The 16779-nt window shown below is 56.4% G+C and overlaps 3 protein-coding genes across 3 annotated transcripts; all 3 read right to left on the bottom strand.

The window, feature by feature from the left end:
* Nucleotides 1–723: 723 nt before the first annotated feature.
* On the bottom strand, nt 724–8329 carry J4E84_009893 (uncharacterized protein; the record flags this gene model as incomplete). The annotated part of the gene is made up of 3 exons (XM_049392452.1): nt 724–7038; nt 7092–7597; nt 8071–8329. The coding sequence occupies 3 exons, from the start codon at nt 8327–8329 to the stop codon at nt 724–726; spliced, it is 7080 nt and encodes a 2359-aa protein (XP_049239859.1).
* Nucleotides 8330–10086: 1757 nt separating this feature from the next.
* J4E84_009892 (uncharacterized protein) lies at nt 10087–12540 on the bottom strand (the record flags this gene model as incomplete). The annotated part of the gene is made up of 2 exons (XM_049392451.1): nt 10087–11808; nt 11860–12540. 2 exons carry the CDS (start codon nt 12538–12540, stop codon nt 10087–10089), a joined length of 2403 nt encoding a protein of 800 aa, XP_049239858.1.
* Nucleotides 12541–13419: 879 nt separating this feature from the next.
* On the bottom strand, nt 13420–16089 carry J4E84_009891 (uncharacterized protein; the record flags this gene model as incomplete). Its single annotated transcript, XM_049392450.1, has 1 exon — nt 13420–16089. The coding sequence occupies one exon, from the start codon at nt 16087–16089 to the stop codon at nt 13420–13422; it is 2670 nt and encodes an 889-aa protein (XP_049239857.1).
* Nucleotides 16090–16779: the final 690 nt, after the last annotated feature.

The following is a 16779-nucleotide window of genomic DNA, read 5'->3' as shown; positions in this document are numbered from 1 at the left end:
CCGTTTCACTATTGTACAGATGGATGGGTGAGGAGTGGGAAGCATGTTTAGGAAGATGGAGGCATGAGTAGTTTATAGCATCCGAGAGGAACTAGCATGGGTTTGGCGATAGGCGTCATGGCTGGGTGTTAAAGCAGTATCTGATATACCAAACGACGATCAAACAATGCAGATTATGACTTGCATGAAACCTGAAATAGTCGAAATCTCACACGTACGCTGACAGGATTGATACGCAGTGGCAAAGATTGCTAGTATTGAAGAACTACTAAAAGAGAGGGGGTATCTATCTGACTTTCCTACACATCCCATCCGCCTCCTGTCCAGTGAATACCCACAGAAAACTAACCCAGGATATCACAGAAAGGCAGCGTCGCTGAAAGGTGCCAAAAGAAAAGAAGAAGATAGATCGAAGGAAGCAATGAAGAAGACAAAGTAGTTCTCATGAAGTAAAGTAAGTAAGTAAAGTAGACAAGAAAAGATCGAGAGAGACGAATCAAAAAGCGCCACGCAATGCTAATCAAGCAAGAGATCCAAACCACGCTGTCGCTTCGCTGTCATCCTCCCATAATCCAAAAGATTTCCAAACAATCCCAAAACATATACACATCCAAGATGAATCTTTCGTAAAACCCATATTACATCGTAAACCAAAAGTCCATGGCTAACCAAAAAGCTTGTGAGCAAGAAGAAGAGAAGAGAAGAGAAGGAGAAGAGCGCGGCTTAAAACATCTTCTTAAACCAGCTTCCCCTCTTGACAGCCGGGGCACCGCCATCAACAGCCGGTCTGCCATCCCAGGTGCGCACAGGCGGCTCTTCATACGCAGGTACGTAGCTTGTGCGGCGGGACGCTCTCTTGCGCTCTCTGTCGTCATCAACCGTCTTCATGCCCTCATAGTGTGTAGCCCGGCGACTGTGCTTGTGCGTCCTATCGCGATCGCGTTCCTTGTCCTCTGCCTTGCGGCGCTCAGCACGCTCTTTATCGCGCTTGGGTCCCTTGCGACCGGCGATGCGCAGGCGGATGTCTTCGTCTTGGGAGAAGGTTTCCTCGTCTTCCTCGGGGGTCTCGCGCGCGCCGGGGGCGGGGTCGAGAACGGTTTCGGAGATGGGTGGAGGGAGGGGTGGCTCGTTGGAGAGGGATTCGACCCACGACGAGGTCTTGTCGCCGCTCTTGTTGTTGCTGTACGGCATGTTTTCTTCCTCGTCGCGGGCCTGGCGCGAACTGCGGTGTTTGCGGGCCCCGCCGTTGCGCTCGTCGAAGTAGTCGGTGATGGGCTCGCCGCTGGCTGCGACGGGGTATTCGGAGTTTCGTCTGGCGGCGCGGCGCTCTTCGTGACGACGGCGACGTTCTGCGTCTTCGTCTACGTGCACCGTTCGACGACGTTCGGTCTTTGGGCGGGGCTCTTCGCGGTCCTTGTCTTTGCGGCGCGAAGAACGCTTCTCGCGCTCTCGTTCGTCGGATGGCGGTTTGCGCTCGCCTCGTGCCTTCTTTCGCTCCTCCTTCTCGGCCATACGACGCAGTTGTTCCTCGGCCTCTTGGTTGCGACGCTCCAACTCAGCCATCTGACGGGCCTTCTTCTCTGCAAGAGTCGCACGCTCGTTCTCGCGCTCACGTTCGCGACGGCGCTCTGCCTTGGCCTCTGCCTCTTCAAGCTCAGCGCGCCGGGCTCCTTTGTCTCCATCGCGTTTGGATCTACGCTCAGCTCGTCGAGCCTCTCGCTCAGCATCGTAGTCCTCAGGGGTGCCATTTGCGCCTGACATCATAACATCTTCAGGAGGTGGATGGCGCAGACTGCGGCGCTCGTGTCGCAACCGCTTCGCCTCATCCTCTGTTGCGCCTCCACGGGTTGTCGATCGCTTGCGATGTCTGCGCTCGTCTTCGGTCTCGTAGGCGGTCCGGCGGCGCTCGCGGGGTGCCTCTTCCGGCGCAGCCTTCTTGCGACCGAGGCCGAACATTCCCTTGAAGCCTTTCACAGCAGCAGCAGTACCTGCGACACCAGCAAGCGTGCCCATAGCATCCGAGTTGCCGCGCGCACGACGAGGTCGCTCCCGCTCACGTTCGCGGCGGGGCCGCTCAGCCTCAGCTGGGGCAGGGTCCAGGTCCATGGGGTCGACGACGATGGGATCGTCAGCGCTAGGCGGTGCAGTCAAGGGTTCAAGGGGTTGCGCAGAGTCGCGCTTGGATTTGCGACGCGATGGCTCTGGACGGGAAGCTGGGGGAGGAGACTCATCGTCAAGATCTTGGTCGTCGTCAATAGGATACGGGTCTGGAACAGCTGCCATAGGGTTAGCTTCGAATGTTTGCTTACGGCTGCGCCGGCCAATGACAGGCGCATCGTGCTTAGCGGGGAACGGCTCACCTCGACGGAAGCCCTTATCTCTGGCGTCCCGAGTGCTGGTCCTGCGCGACGAGCTTTTCATGCCCATGACCTTGGCGGCCTTTGAAGAGACCCTCGCATCAGTGTCTGTTTGTGGCGGCGACATCATAGCAGCGTCCTGGTCGATTGAGGGTCGGCGCGACGTTGTCTTGGGTGTGCGATGTGACTTTGATCGTGAAGGCGGGGGCGGAGCAACACCAAACATGGCACCTAGCCCAGTACCAGCGCGGGCCGTCTTGGACCGTGAAACCGTTGGCTTGGATGAGTGCACCTTGTCCGAGCCTGATGAACGTGACTTGATGTCATTGTCCCGAGTGGACGAGGTTCGTACAGACTTTGTGCGATCGGGAAGGCCGGCGCCGTCTTCACCACCAGACACCCTTCTGGTCTTAGTCTTGGCCGCACCAAATAAGCCCCATCCTCCAGCGGCCGTGGTAGCGCTGCGACCTAGCTTGACGCGCTCTTTTCTTGGAGATTCCGACGGGGGCTCAGGCGCAACTTCTGGAGGTGGTGTAGGAAGCTTTTCGGGAGCTTCCTCGTCGTCGTCCATGTCAGGGTCTGCTTCTTCAGGCGCTTCTTCGATAATGGGTTCTGGCTCAGGTTCAGGTTCAGGTTCGGGTTCTGGCTGACGTGTCCTTGTCTTGCTACTCTTCTTGGACTTCTTGAGTCTCCGCTCCTCCTTGGGGGTGAGTTTAACTGGCTCCGGCTCCGGTTCCGGTTCTGGTTCTGGTTCAGGTTCAGCTTCGGGTTCAGGCTCAGGTTCAGCTTCCGGCTCAGGCTCTGGCTCAGGTTCCTCGATGATTGGTTCTGGCTCCGGAGGCGGCGGCGGGTCGTCGAAACTGAACCCTCTTGATTTGCTACTCTTCTTGGTCTTCTTCAACTTCTTCAGCTCCGAAAGAATCGAAGGTCCAGGCACTGGTGCTGGTTCAGGCTCTGGTTCCGGTTCGGCGGCTGGTTCAGGTTCAGGCTCTGGTTCAGGATCTTCTGGCGGCGCTGCATCCTCTGCATCATGGAAGTCCATCGTATCGCCCTCGTCGTCAGGGAATGCACCAGGTGCAGGAGGGGATCTCTCGGCAGGTACTTCGGGCTCTGGATCGGGTTCAGGAATCACAATAGGAGCTTCGACTAACTTCCCGGCCTTCTTTAACTTCTTCAGCCGTTTCTCCTCCTTGAGTTTCTCCTCTTCCAGCTTCTTCTTTTCCTTGGAGGACAGCTTCTTCTTGGGCTTTTCAACGACGATCACCTCCGGTTCTGGCTCAGGTTCTGGCTCTGGAGGGGCTTCTTCAACCTCGGGCTCTGGGGCTGGTTCCGGCTCTGGCTCTGGTTCCACATGCCGATGCTTCTTGGACTTTTTGAGTCTTCGCTCCTCCTTGGGGGTGAGTTTGACAGGCTCTGGTTCAGGTTCAGGCTCTGGCTCTGGTTCAGCTTCTGGCTCTGGCTCCGGCTCCGGCTCCGGCTCGGGTTCCTCGACCTCGGGTTCTGGCTCCGGTTCTGGCTCCGGTTCTGGTTCATCCCAGATGCTGGGCTTTGGCTGTTCAGGCTTAGTCTTGCGCAGAGAGATACCCCACGCACTGCCCCAACCGCTAGCTGCTTCCTTCTCCTCCTTCCTGGTAGGCTTCTCGAGCTCGGCCAAGAGGTCACCTGCGTCTTCATCCTTGATCAGATCGAACAGTTCGTCGTCATTTGTAGGCTCGGCGGGTGGGGGCGGCGGAGGCGGTGGAAGCTCTTCAACAACGCCTCTCTTCTTTTTCTTCTTCTTTTCTTTCGGGGCTGGCTCAGGCTCGAGTACCATGTCCTGCTCAGCAGCAATACGAGCAAACTCGGCCTCTTCCGCCTCCTTCGCAACCCTCTCCGCCTCGGCGGCTTCAGCGGCTTCGGCCTCGGCGGCGGCAGCTGCTTCAGCTTCAGCAGCTTCTCTGGCTTCACGCTCCAGCCGTTCTTTTTCTTCAGCCGCCTTCTTCTCCTTGGCCTCTCGCTCACGCTTCGCCTTGCTCGACTCCTTCTTCTTCCCTAAGCCAAACATGCCCCATCCGGAACTTGCTTTAGCTTCTTCCTCAGCTATGCGACGCGCTTCTTCCTCTTCTGCAGCTATGCGAGCTCTCTCAGCCTCCTCGGCTTCGATGCGGAGTCTTTCTTCTTCAGCAGCACGCTCAGCTTCTTCTGCCTCAATACGCTCCTGCTCCTCACGCTCGAGGCGTTCCTGTTCTAGGCGCTCCTCTTCTTCGCGCTGGAGACGTTCCTGTTCTTCTTGCTCGAGACGCTCCTTCTCTGCTTGCTCGGCAGCTTCTTTCGCCAGGCGTTCTTCCTCCTCTTTCTTCTCGCGGGCTCTTCTCTCCCTTGGGGTTTCCGTCTTCTTCTTTGAAGCGCCCCAAATGCTGGCGCCCCAACCCGCCAGTTTTGAGGCTGCTGACTCCTCTTCTTTCCTCTTTTTCTCTTCCTCTTCCTCTGCCAATATACGTGCTGCCTCAGCTTCTTCGGCCTCAATACGCGCCTGTTCAGCCGCCGCCTCTTCAGCTTCGCGGGCCAGGCGCTCTTCCTCCTCTTTCTCAGCAGCCTCCTTCTCCAGACGCTCCTGCTCTTCTCGTTCCTTCCTCTCCTTCCTCTCTCGCACTCTTTTCTCTGTAGGCGTCTCGTTCTTCGGCTTCTTGGAGCCGCTGAGAGAGCCCCAAATGCTGCTCGACTTCGTCTCTTTCTCTTTCTTGCTCTTCTTTTTCTCTTCGACTGGCGCTGGAGCTTCTTCCACTACTGGTTCTGGCTCAGGAGGCGGGGGCGGTGGGTCGTCGAGCGAGATAAGATCCTCGAAAGTATCGTTTGTCGATTTTGGTGGAGAGCTTTCGGGTTCGAATTTGCTGAGCAGACTACTGACAGTCTTACTCTTCTTCTTCTTGGTGACAGTAGCAGGAGCAGCCCAGATGTCTTCATCTTCAGCTGGGGGAGGAGCTTCGATTTCTTTCGGCGCCGGAAACTCTGACTCGAATTCTCCCGGCGGTGTCGGCACGTTCGGTGGGACTAGGCCCTTCTTGCTCTTCTTTGACTTCTTGCCGATGTTGAAGGCTGCGCTTCCCCAAGGATCATCCTCGTCGGGTTTCTGAACGGGTGTACTGGTATCCTCGATAACTTCTTCTGGCGCATCCTTCTTTGGGTCCTTGTTCTTCTTCTTGCTCCAAGATGGCGCGCCCCAATCGTCGGATTCGTCTTCCTTGGGCTCTTCGACGTCTTCGGGCTGGTGAACGGAAGCGAGTTCTTCGATGATGGGCTCTGGGCTAGGTGCGGGAAGCGAGTCCAGTTCGACGGATTTACTGCTCTTCTTCTTCTTCTTTCCTCCGCCCCATATCGAACTCAGGCCCCAGTCGGTGCCCTTTTCGTCCTCTTGTGCTGGCTCAGGCTCCGGTTCCGGTGGTGGCGGCGGCTCTTCGATGACAGGTTCGATAAGCACACCCTTCTTGCTCTTCTTCATTTTCTTGACAGCAGCAGGGGGTGTTGAGCCCCAATCATCCCACGGATCAACTGGTCTGTCCTCAGCCGGGGCGGGCTCAGGCTCAGCTTCAGGCTCAGGAGGGGGTGGTGGCGGTGGCGGAATCTCTTCCTCTGCACCTTTCTTGCCCTTCTTCTTCTTCTTGGTAGTTGTCGGAGCTGCACCACCCCAATCGCCCCAGGTGTCGTCTTTCTGCTTAGCCTTCTCGGCTTCAGCAGCAGCAGCGGCGGCTTCCTCTTCCTCCATCTTCTTCAGCTCGGCTTCCTCCTCTTCTAAGCGTATCCGTTCTGCCTCTTCCTCTTCCTGTCGCCTGATCTCAGCAGCTTCCTCCTCCTCTTTCGCGCGCTTGGCATCTTCTTCCTCTTTCTGCTTAGCCTCTTTGTCCAACTTGGTTTTGAGCTTCTTCGCCTGCGACTTGCTGAGTCCTGCGTAAGGATCCACGACTGGCTCTGGTTCTTTCGGGGGCTCCGGCTCTGGCTCTGGTTCAGGTACCGGTTCAGGTTCGGCTTCCGGCTCGGGAGGTGGAGGTTCTTCCTTGGCTCCCTTCTTACCTTTCTTCTTCTTGGTGCCAGCAGCAGCAGCCGCTCCCCAACCACCACCCCATGGGTCCTCCTCTTTAGCAGGCGATGGCTCAGCCTCGACGACAGGTTCTGGTTCTGGCTCAGGTGGCGGGGGCTCTTCCTCAATTACGCCCTTCTTCTTTTTCTTCTTGTCCTTGGTGGCGCCAAAGCTGAATGCACCCCATGAATCGTCTTCCTCTTTCTTTTCAGGCTCTGGCGGCGGCGGAGGTACCTCTGGCACACTGTCATCAATCAGAGCCCCTTTCTTGCTCTTCTTCTTGGTCTTGGAAGCGAGTAAACCGCCCCAGCCATCATCGTCAGCAGGTTTGTCCTCAGCCGGGGGACTCTTGAACGCGTCGAAATCGAAATCGAATCCGTCCTCCTTCTTCTTTTTATCTGAGCCCCAAGGGTTGTCGCCTTCTGCAGTCGCGTCTTTGTTCGATGAGCCCCAGCCGGAGGTCCAGTTGCCAAGCCCGGGAAGTCCAAATCCAGATTTTGATGCGCCCGTATCACTGAAATTCATGTCAATCTTTGGCGCACTTGCTTCGTCCAGGTTAATATCGTCGAATGTTGTCGGCGGTTCCGCTGGAGGATCAGGAGGAGGCGGGGGTGCGGGCTCGGCCGTCTATCGTGAGTTAGCGTGCTGCTATGTGTAACTAAAAAGCCGAAATGACACACCTTCCCCTTTTTGCCCTTCTTCTTCTTGCCGGGAGCGGCCGCACCAAACGAGGCCCAGTCATCTGCTGCTGGCTCCTTTCCCCAACTCAAGCCAGCTGTAGCGTTTAGTATCGATGGTTTCGCTGCGGCTGCAGCTGCCGCTTCTTCCTCTTCCTTCTTCTTGCGCTCGGCCTCCTCTTCAGCCTCCTTTGCCAGACGCTCTTCCTCCTCTTTCGCCAACCGCTCCTCTTCTTCCTTCTGCAGGCGCTCTTCCTCCTCCTTTTGCAAACGCTCCTCCTCCTCTTTCTTCAAGCGCTCCTCTTCCTCCTTCTCCTTCTTGGTCTTCTTCTTCCCCTTATCCCCGTCGCCACCATCGCCTCCAGCCCCGCTATCGGCAGGCGGGTCACCCCCACCATCGCCACCACCAGCTTCCTCTTCCTTCTTGCCTTCATCTGCTGGTGTAGCTGCAGCTGCAGGTTTAGGCTTGGCCGCTGCCTTGGCCTTCTTCTTCGCGTGCGATTTGATGCCTGTCTCACTGTAGCCAAAATCGATGTCCACATATGGAGATTTCACATCAAGGAAGAATGAAGTTGTTGGAGACGAAGCATTGCGTTTGCGCAAACCATTTCGAACACTAGAACGTGATGATGCGCGGAAAGAAGGAAACGGTAAGTAATCAGGCGTTTTTGCATAGGCTAGCGCATCGGTGGATGTATAGTCTGGGGGCATGTCTGCAATAGATTCATCGTATGAGGGTGGTGGGGATCCATAGCTTCGTAGGGCTGGACTCCATGACTCCGGGAAGGACTCGAGGGTTGATGGAGGAGACCGCGACAACTGGGTCATGGGATTAGGCCGCTGAATAGTTGTTAGAAGTTGAACCAGGAATTAAACAATGCGGAAAGCAGTTGGCAGGGAGTGTGGGTAATCGTGCACCAAACATGGACAAGAGACCAAACAAAGCAGTGTCGTCGTACCGAGATAAAACCTCTACTCGAACTCTTGTGACCAGCACTGGGGCATTCCAGCCGATCCAGCGCCTGGTACATGTCCGCTATCAACTCAGCAATGGGCCAGTCATTCTCAGACTCCCATGCTGATGTGTTTCCGGCGGTGTAGCTGCAAACATCCTCGGATTGCATGTTCCGAGTCTTTCTGTCCCAACCTCGCTCAGCCGATCCAGTCCTCGAAAGCGGCAGGGTCCTTGGTCTCGCAGATGGCGCGGCGGCGACGGCGCGACGAGAGCTGACAGGAGACATTGTGCGAGTGTGAGACGCGCAAATAGAAGGAGCAGGGCGGAGGTAGGCACATGAGCGCTCGTGCGAAACCGCGAGCGTGGAGCGGCGAGGTTGCAATTGCGCGGGCGGCAGGTGTTTTCGTATACGGTACGGGGGCGGGCTGGTGCAGCGTGACTTCCTTCGCGGTGCTGGTCTGCTGCTGCAGGGTCTCGATGCGGCGAGCTCTAGTAGTACACGAGGGCAGGAATGCGGCCCTCAACAGGTGACGATGGTGATGCAATCCGTCGCAGATTACACGGGCCAAATATTAGAACTCCAAGACGCGGCGATCGGCACAGGTCGAATAAGACAGTCGCGGTCGCAGCAGGTACAAAGTGCACGGAGTATGCAGGAGACGGACGCCGCGCAGATTCAGATTCAGTGAGCGTCAGAGGCGAAAGCAGGGGAGCAGGCGTCGCGAGTGGTCACAAGGACTGTGTGGTGTGTATGGATGTGTTTCCGCAACGCCAATCGTTATCGGGGTCGAATAGGCTTTAGTCGTTGCGCGCACCAAGCCGGTTGGAGCTTGCGGTTCGTTTCATCCACCGTCGTCACACACGCGCCCGGACCAGCCGCAGGCGAGATGTCGAAAAATGAGGGGTGGCTCGTCGAGGGGTATTCGGCCGGAGCTGTGGGCGGCGGCGGGTGCTGAGCAGAGGGTTGGCCCAGCTATCGTGAGATGTGTCGATGCGATCAGACGCAGGGAAACGTCGATGCGCGATGCGGGCGGCAGGCTGGAGTTATTCCGCTGGGCAAAATTTTAGGGTTAGAGCCGGGGCGCATTGCATGAGCCTGTCGTGTGGATAATTCAATGTTGTGCTTCAGTTCAGCGCATGGCCCTCCGGAACCATCCCTCTCTGTCTAGCACGCCCCCAGCCACGCCGCGGTGGGCCAATTGCGGAGGCTCTAGTGGGTATCCGTGCTGTTGGCAGCCTTCAGTTGCAGTGGTTACCACGGCCGACTCCTACACCGCCAGTCCAGCGTTGCCGTGCGCGATCCAATCGTAGCGCGCTGCCGGCACACATCGCGCTCCATCGCTGAGCGCGGCAAACCTGCACGCGTCGCAGACGTGCATTAGGCCTGCCGTCGCACCTCGCTGTCCACGATGGTACATGAACAACGCACAGCAGACTGTATTTTGCATGCATGCAGTGGCTTCGTGACGGTGTTTGGTGGGGCGCTCTCCCCAAACTTGGAGGCAATCCTCCCATGGATCTAGGTTCGTGACAGCCTCGGGAGGGGTAAATCTCGCGCCGACTCCACCCCGTCGTTCCACCGTCTTCTGACGGCTTTCTAGACACGGGCGCTGGCATGACTTTGACACTCGGTCAGGCCCAACGTGCTGGGTTGGTAGATCGTAGATTGGTTCTCGCAGCCCTACGTACATGGATGACGGGCATGTTAGATTCTAGAGCTAAGAAGTACTTGCAAACGCGTGAACAAAAAACGTGTCCACATACACCGGAGTCCTGTGACCCCGCCGCTGCCTCCCGGGTATCAATACACATAAGAGAAATTATCTATAGTTCCAAAGTCGTGACCTCCTGCAAAAAGACACCGCAAATCTGCCAAAGCAAAGGAAAAGGTGAAATCGAAAAGAAGGTGGGGGATGTCCCAAATTACACATGATAGGGAGTAAGCTCGTAAAAGGTGGAAACGAGTGACGCTAAACCGCTACAGTCGAGTTAGACATTACCGTAAGTCTGAGAAAGGAAAGTTCGAGGGCTAACTGCGGAGCATTAGAAGGATTGGTCATCGGCACCATCCTCGCCCTCGCCATTAAGTATTTTGCGAGCTTCGTCAAGTCTTCGTCGCCATGCCTTGCGTTCGTAGGCATCGCCGTAGGTGTGCTGCAGGTTGGAGCATACGTTCTGGATACTCGCAGCAAGGCCGTAGATGAGTTGCGTCTCTTCTTCGCTGAGTGCCACCCGTGGCTCGTCTCGGGAGCCTTCAGTGAGGATGGAGTATATCCTCGAGGTTTGGAGTCCGCTGGCGAGCTCTCCAGGCGAAGACGAGCCACGTGATAGTGACCTCTGCGATGGAGACGAGCCATTAGCGCGTCGCATGTTGATTGCTGAATCAGAACGCAGAGAGAGGAGGCCGTTCTGTGTCCCTGGACGCGAGACAGATCGGTTCTGGTTCGATAGTATCTGCTGAGAGAACTGATCCATTTGCTCGTTCTCTTCTTCTTCATCGTCGTTTTGTTCTTCAGCTGCAGTCGCGAACGTGGCTACAGTGGAGACCGAGTCAACGCTGGGATTGCGCTGGTGGAATGACGCTCTCTTCTCGCCAATGCCGAGTTCATCCGTTGTCTGGACAGCTGTCACGGGCCGCGTAGTTGCGGCAGAGGAGCCCGAACTAGTACTCGATCGGCGATCTTCCACGCTGTAGGTGCCCATTGCACTGTGCAAGAAGAAGGTCTCGTAGTCGAACGCATCTACACGGTCCTCGTGTCGCTCAGTGGTTGGCATCTCGTAGACGGCGTCCTCGTATACACTCTCGGGATCGGGGACGTCCTCTCCGTTGACCGAGACGAAGTCTGGCTCCTCTGTCTCGCCCGCCTCTTCGTCCTCGTATGCTTCCGGATCGTTTGATTCAGCCTCGGCCTGGTCGTATGGTTGGACAGAGTATGCGTGTCCGTTGGTCCCATTTAGTTTGCTGAAGTGCGTCACTAGCTTCTCGCCGTGCTTCTGGGAGTTGGTGGTAGTGGCGGTCAAGGGTCGCTCCTGTTCTTCGTACGGGTCTGTCGTAATGCCCAAGCCAGCGTTTGTCGGTGTGCTTCTTGGATGCCATGTGTCAGAAGACGTAAAGGGGCTCGGTGCGCGTAGGCTCTGTATGCTTCTGCGTCGGAGGTGGTCTTCCTGCGCCTTGAGCTTCAGACTAGAGATTCTACCCTTGAGATCGTTCATCTGGTCGCGGAGACCACTGGCTGCAGATGTGGAGCGATGCACCCTCTGTCCGTCCTCATCCTCCGGCAAAGTCTCCAGTGCAGTTGGGGATCGTGAGCTCCTCGAGGCGGATCTTGCAGCATACTCGCGTTCGCTGCTGTTCCAGGTTGAGCGAGGATTGCGGAGATGTTCCACGCTTCGAGACTCCTTGATGGGGAAACGCCCCTGGCCGTAGCTTTCAGGCGACCATGGACCGCTGGTATGGCCGAATGCACTCGATGCGCGCTTGTTGGATGTAGTCCGGGTCAGGTACGAGTAGGAAGGCGTGAACGGGAGTGGCACCGATGTCTCGCTCAAACCGCGTGCATGGCTGGGGCTACCGTTCGGGGTGAGGAGTGACTGGCGATAAGAGTTGATGCGCGGAGGGATCGGGCCCATGCCAGCATACAGTCGTCGGTCTCGGTCGCGACTGGCCGCTATATGCGAGGTCAAGTCGGAAGATGTGTTTCTCGAGTGGAACGTGGGTGAGACGACGAGTGACTCTCGCGCACCACGGAGGTTTCCTTCCATGACCTGTTCCCGTTAGCAATCGTCCGAAGTGTGGCAGCATCAAGAAGCGCATACGTTCAGCCGCTTCTTCGCATTGGCCAAGATTATCTCTGCCCTCCGACTCAGTGCAGCCGACGAGTACGGGTCGTCTTCGTCGTCACTGCCACTGGTGCGGTCCTCGTGCCACCGCTCGCTGCCCATGCCGTTGCCGGCGTCGCTGTCCCGGGGGTGGTGGTTGCGCTTTTCTTGCTCCTCGAGATCCACGCCGCTGTCCTCAAAGTTGTCGTGGCTGTCAAACCCCGGCCAGTGCTCAAAGTCTTCGCTGAACACGGAGCTGGAAGTAGGGCTGATCTTGTGCTGATCTTGCCCGTGCCACGTGCTGGGTGAATGGCGGCTCAGGGCATTCTGGATGGTGGGCGACGAAGCGAGGGCATCGTCACGGGCAGGCACGCTCTTAGTAGGCGCGTCTGAGTCGGGCATGTTGCGCAGCGTGGAGCGCGAGGACTGTGCTGATAGGGACGGGGATTTCGTCTGTTGCGAGGCGCGGCGCCGGCCCTGCGGTGCGGAACTTAATCTGACTCGGCTGGAGTTTGCGTGCCTATAGAGGTCGGACGGCGAGGGCGGGCGCTCAGCAACGGGCGGAGAGGCAGCGCGCTCAAAGTCGGCCTCGAACGAGGGGAGGATCATGCCCGCATCGCTGAGGGTTGGCGAGCGCTGTCCATGGGGCGCAGGACGGGAAGCCGCAGCGACAGCCATGGCTACTGCAGTTGTCCAAATGGGTCGGCTACCTTAGCTTGGCTGCAGTAATGGGCATGTTCGGGGTCCGAGGTTTGGCGACGCGAGCTTCCTGTGTGATCCAAGTCGGGCAGTGTAAGGGCAGGGAAATCAGGACTCGAGAAGTGAGAGACACCAGGCGCGTCTCTCTGATTTTCATAATTTGAGCGTGATTAGGCCTTTGGACACACGGCTGCATGGGCCAGCCGGCAACTGGAGGCGTCTTTAGGGGCATAGGCTAAGGGCCGACTGTTGGTGATCCCCGGCAAATTACCATCGCGGCCACGGGTGCGCTGTGCTGTGAGTGGCCGTCTCTCCTATCCGGCGTGGGCCCAAGTCGTCTACTGCAAGGGACGCCGGCTCTAATATACGCTATAGCGACGATCCCTGGTTCCTCACGGCGCGGGTACCTGTCGCCTCACACGATCACACTATGGCATCGCGTCGCGGGCACATGCAATTCCCCGAAAGAAACACTGTGGAACGCTTCACGGACACGATACACAGACACGCGAAAGAATTCCTCTTTCGTTTTGTGGTCGCCCAGACCCGCCATCGTCACCGCAGGCGTGCGCTGACCACGGGCTTGTCCTCTTCAAGTAAGCATAGTCTGCACTTTATGGGGACACGGCGGCCTGAGCTTGGAACGTGTGCGAGAGCATATATTTGAGCTTACTGCGCTGTGCTGGCCTCTTAGTAATTACCCAGGGGAATCATGAACCGTGTAACTAATCCATCGTCTCGTACGCCAACGCAAATTCCAGAATGCTGTACACGCCGCCCAATGCTCCCATGCATGCCAATCAATCGTATGCTCGCTAATCCAGTGCCATCAATATGTAACAATCTCACGTAAGTATATCAAAATCCATCATCATCGTCGTTCCATCCCAAGGCATCGTATATCGATGGCTCAGCATCATGCTTGTTTACGAATGCGAGCGCGATCGGTGCAACCTTATTCGCTGTTGCAGACGCGGGCTTGGTAGGTGTGGCAGCAATCGCAGCAGGTTTGAATTGGGCGTCATTAGGAGGCGGACTACCTGTAGGTTTGACAGGAGTTTCGAACACGTGTGATTGTGCAGGACCTCTGCCGTCAGAAGAAGACGCCGCCGCCTTCAATGGGGTTGCAAAGATCTTCCTCCTAACCGAGTCTGTAGAGAATGGTAGGCTGTTTGGCGCCTTGGACGGTGTCTCGGCAATACCGGACTGCGCTAGACTTCGAGCCGTCGAGTGGCGGTGGCCCGTTGCCGGCACCATTGTAGCTGGTGGGCGGACTCCAGAGGACGGCACGCAGAACTCGCTCGAGGGGGGCGCTTCCGCTCCGGGAGGTCTAACGAACGGATCGTAGTGGTGGTGGGTTGGCGTCTGCTCAACCAAAGTCTTCGTCCTCCGCCCAGCCCGGGGTGTCGCTGACACCTGAACGTCTCTGATGGTCTTCCTCACAGTGACTGTTGGCTTTCTCGACTGTTTGGGCAAACCGAGACCACGTTGCTCGATGTCGGCGATGTAGCCACCAGCAGCTAGTCCACGGTTGGGCTTCTTCAAAGCTAAAATAGCCTCTTGAAGATCTTCCTCCACACGTTGCTTGTGCTTTATCTTAGCTGATGCAGCAGCCGAAGGCTCCGCGAGATCAATTTGACGACCCTGCAGATGTCGGATCTGGGACATCGATTGCCGAGCGCTCTTAGATGGACTGCGTCGGAAAGGTATGGCTGAGAGAGGTACCTCGCTGCCTTCTCGTTTGATGCCATCTAACAGCGCGGAATCAGTGGCAGATCGGCTCAGGGACGGTGTTATTCGCTCAGTCGTCCGTCCCGTGTTGTCGGTAGCGACCCGGGCCAGCGATCGTCGTGACTTCTTTGCTTCGGGTTCCTTCGAACTGCCGGATTTGCGTGAGGTGAGTGGTGGCCTGACAGCTTTGCGTTTTGTCGGTAAGCTATGCGTGGGCCCACCCAGCTTCTTATTCACCATGAGCGCCTGCTCTGGTAATCGGTTGATGTAGAAGGGGATAATGACTTCGACGCAGAAGCTGTGCAAGCGATCGTTCGAATTGTTTCGTCCAGATCCATCGGGTCCGTCGTGTTGACGTGACGGCTTTTCATCAAAATCTAGTATACCTAGTTCTTCCGTAGCATGCCAGATGCAAAGCTTATCCAGCAGCAGATCGAGTTGTAGGTTGATGTCATCAAGTTTGTTCTTGCGCTTCTTCGGCATCGGCTGCTCGGTCTGGGCTTGACTTCCGTCTGCAGTAGCTTGTTGCTCTGGTGGTTTCTGTGTGGAGAGCGTCTCTAGTGCAACGATTTCGAGCATGAGAATCAGTTGCGCAAGCGTCTCGCGAACCCGCAAATCTCCAATGCGCCTCTTGATACGCTGGTCTAGAGTCTCTGGAGCCGTACTGTCGCCACTCGGCAATTCCGACTGCCACCACTTCCTGACGAATGCCTCCTCTTGTGGGTATACACCCTCCCGACTGAGTTTCATCTTTTTCTTCGACTTCTTCGGCTTGCTGACACTCGGGGCGTGCTCATCATCCGAGTAGCTTCCGGGTGGCATCTCTTTAATCAAGGATGGTAGTTTTTCGTGGTACTTCTTCTCGCTGGCCTTTGGACTCAGCAGCATAGTTCTTAAGAATGTGACAAGTTCATGTGTAGGCGGCGCTCCTTCTTCAGCTGAAGTAAATGTGTTCCGGATTCGAGTGATTGGGCCCTTCGCTAGGTATGCCAGTGAGGTTTTGGACATGTAAATTGCATCCAAGTATTGTTGGACGAGCAAGGCAAGTTGCTCTTGTGGCGATGGCGCGTCCGGCATAGCTTCTAGAGGGAATTCCGTAGAAGTCGTATCCAGGTATTCGCTCCTCGGGGCTTCTAAAGCCAGGTCCGGTTGGTGTGCATGCTCTTTCTTTATCTCTGGTTGTAACTTAGGTCGCATCATCGTCATCCGCGCTCGCCTGGGTGGTAGGTCCACAGTGTGTGTCTCTACAGCGGCCTGTTGCCACCATTCTCCTTGTACGGCCGCATTCGTCTCTGGTCCTGGGCGTGTTTGCAGCTTCTGGAAATTTCTGGGGTCCCACAAGTCTGTGACATCCTTCTCTTTGAGCCAGCCCGCAAGCTTGCAGATACTATAGACGCGTGGCTTCACTCGCTCTATGGCGTATAGTAGATTCTTTGCCTCGAAGCGTGCGACGAGTATCTTGGGGCCAGCATAGTCTTGGCTTTCACATTCTCCATCCTCCAGTATATCGATATGTGCCGCGAAGAGGCTGTTCGGGGCGAAGTTCTCGTCGGCGGAAATGTCGAGGAAGGTCAGAGGCAGCTGGGAACGCCCAATGACTCGTACGGGTCTGAAGGTGGTGGGCTTGTTTTTGTACGGTGAGCCAGAGTGCTCTCTGATCGTGAACGGCTTGGTGAAGGCTCCGAGACCGCAGAGAGAGTCTCTCGTCTGCTTTGAGGGCAATGGGGCCTTGGATTCGTCGCGTTTGGCGGCTAGTCGTAACAACTGCGTGGGCGTCTCAGAGTCTGAATGTAGCATTGTCTTCGTTTGCAATGCGTAGGTGGACATCGGAACTACGCATGGCTATGCGTGTCGTTTGTTGTGAGTGCTGGCGGTGCCTTCCTTAGCAGACGCGTTTCGGCAGTCGCGAATCACGAAGGGTCGTGCGCCCTCTCCTTCCGCGCCAAAACGTCATTCCCGCACCATCATCTCGATCGATCAGCCCGCGACTAGTTTTAGGACGATCCGGATGTCATTTCATCCCCAAGTGTTGTTTTAAGCTTTCCCATGTTATTCTGCTGGGTTTGAAGACTAATCGCCTGCATCGTACGAGATGGGTAGCCGATGGCACGCGTTCATAATATCGCGCAATGCTTACACGTGTATATGCCTATCATTAATCAATGTATTGCGATATACAGCCTACTGTATCTCCGGAAAACTAGGTACCCCTCTTTATCCTCATGGATTACCTGGACTTTACCATGTCCCCATGCGGCTGGTAACCAATAGATACGTAGCTAACGCGGAGGTCATGGTTTCCCTCGGGCCCCTCAACAGACGGACGCGGGAAGGAACCATGGGACCTCGAAACGTTATTTGAGTGAAGCTCCTCGACTTCTTTTATCTCTGGGCGTAACACTCCACTTTCGACTGATATAGTTGTGAGAACAACAGCGCGCTACAACTTTTTCAATATAGCCTCAGAAACCCTGCAGCCTCCGAGAC

This window comes from Alternaria hordeiaustralica, assembly GCF_023758085.1.
Source record: "Alternaria hordeiaustralica strain BMP 2776 chromosome Unknown scaffold_33, whole genome shotgun sequence".
Lineage (NCBI taxonomy): Eukaryota > Fungi > Ascomycota > Dothideomycetes > Pleosporales > Pleosporaceae > Alternaria > Alternaria hordeiaustralica.
This window is presented reverse-complemented; position numbering and strand designations above follow the sequence as displayed.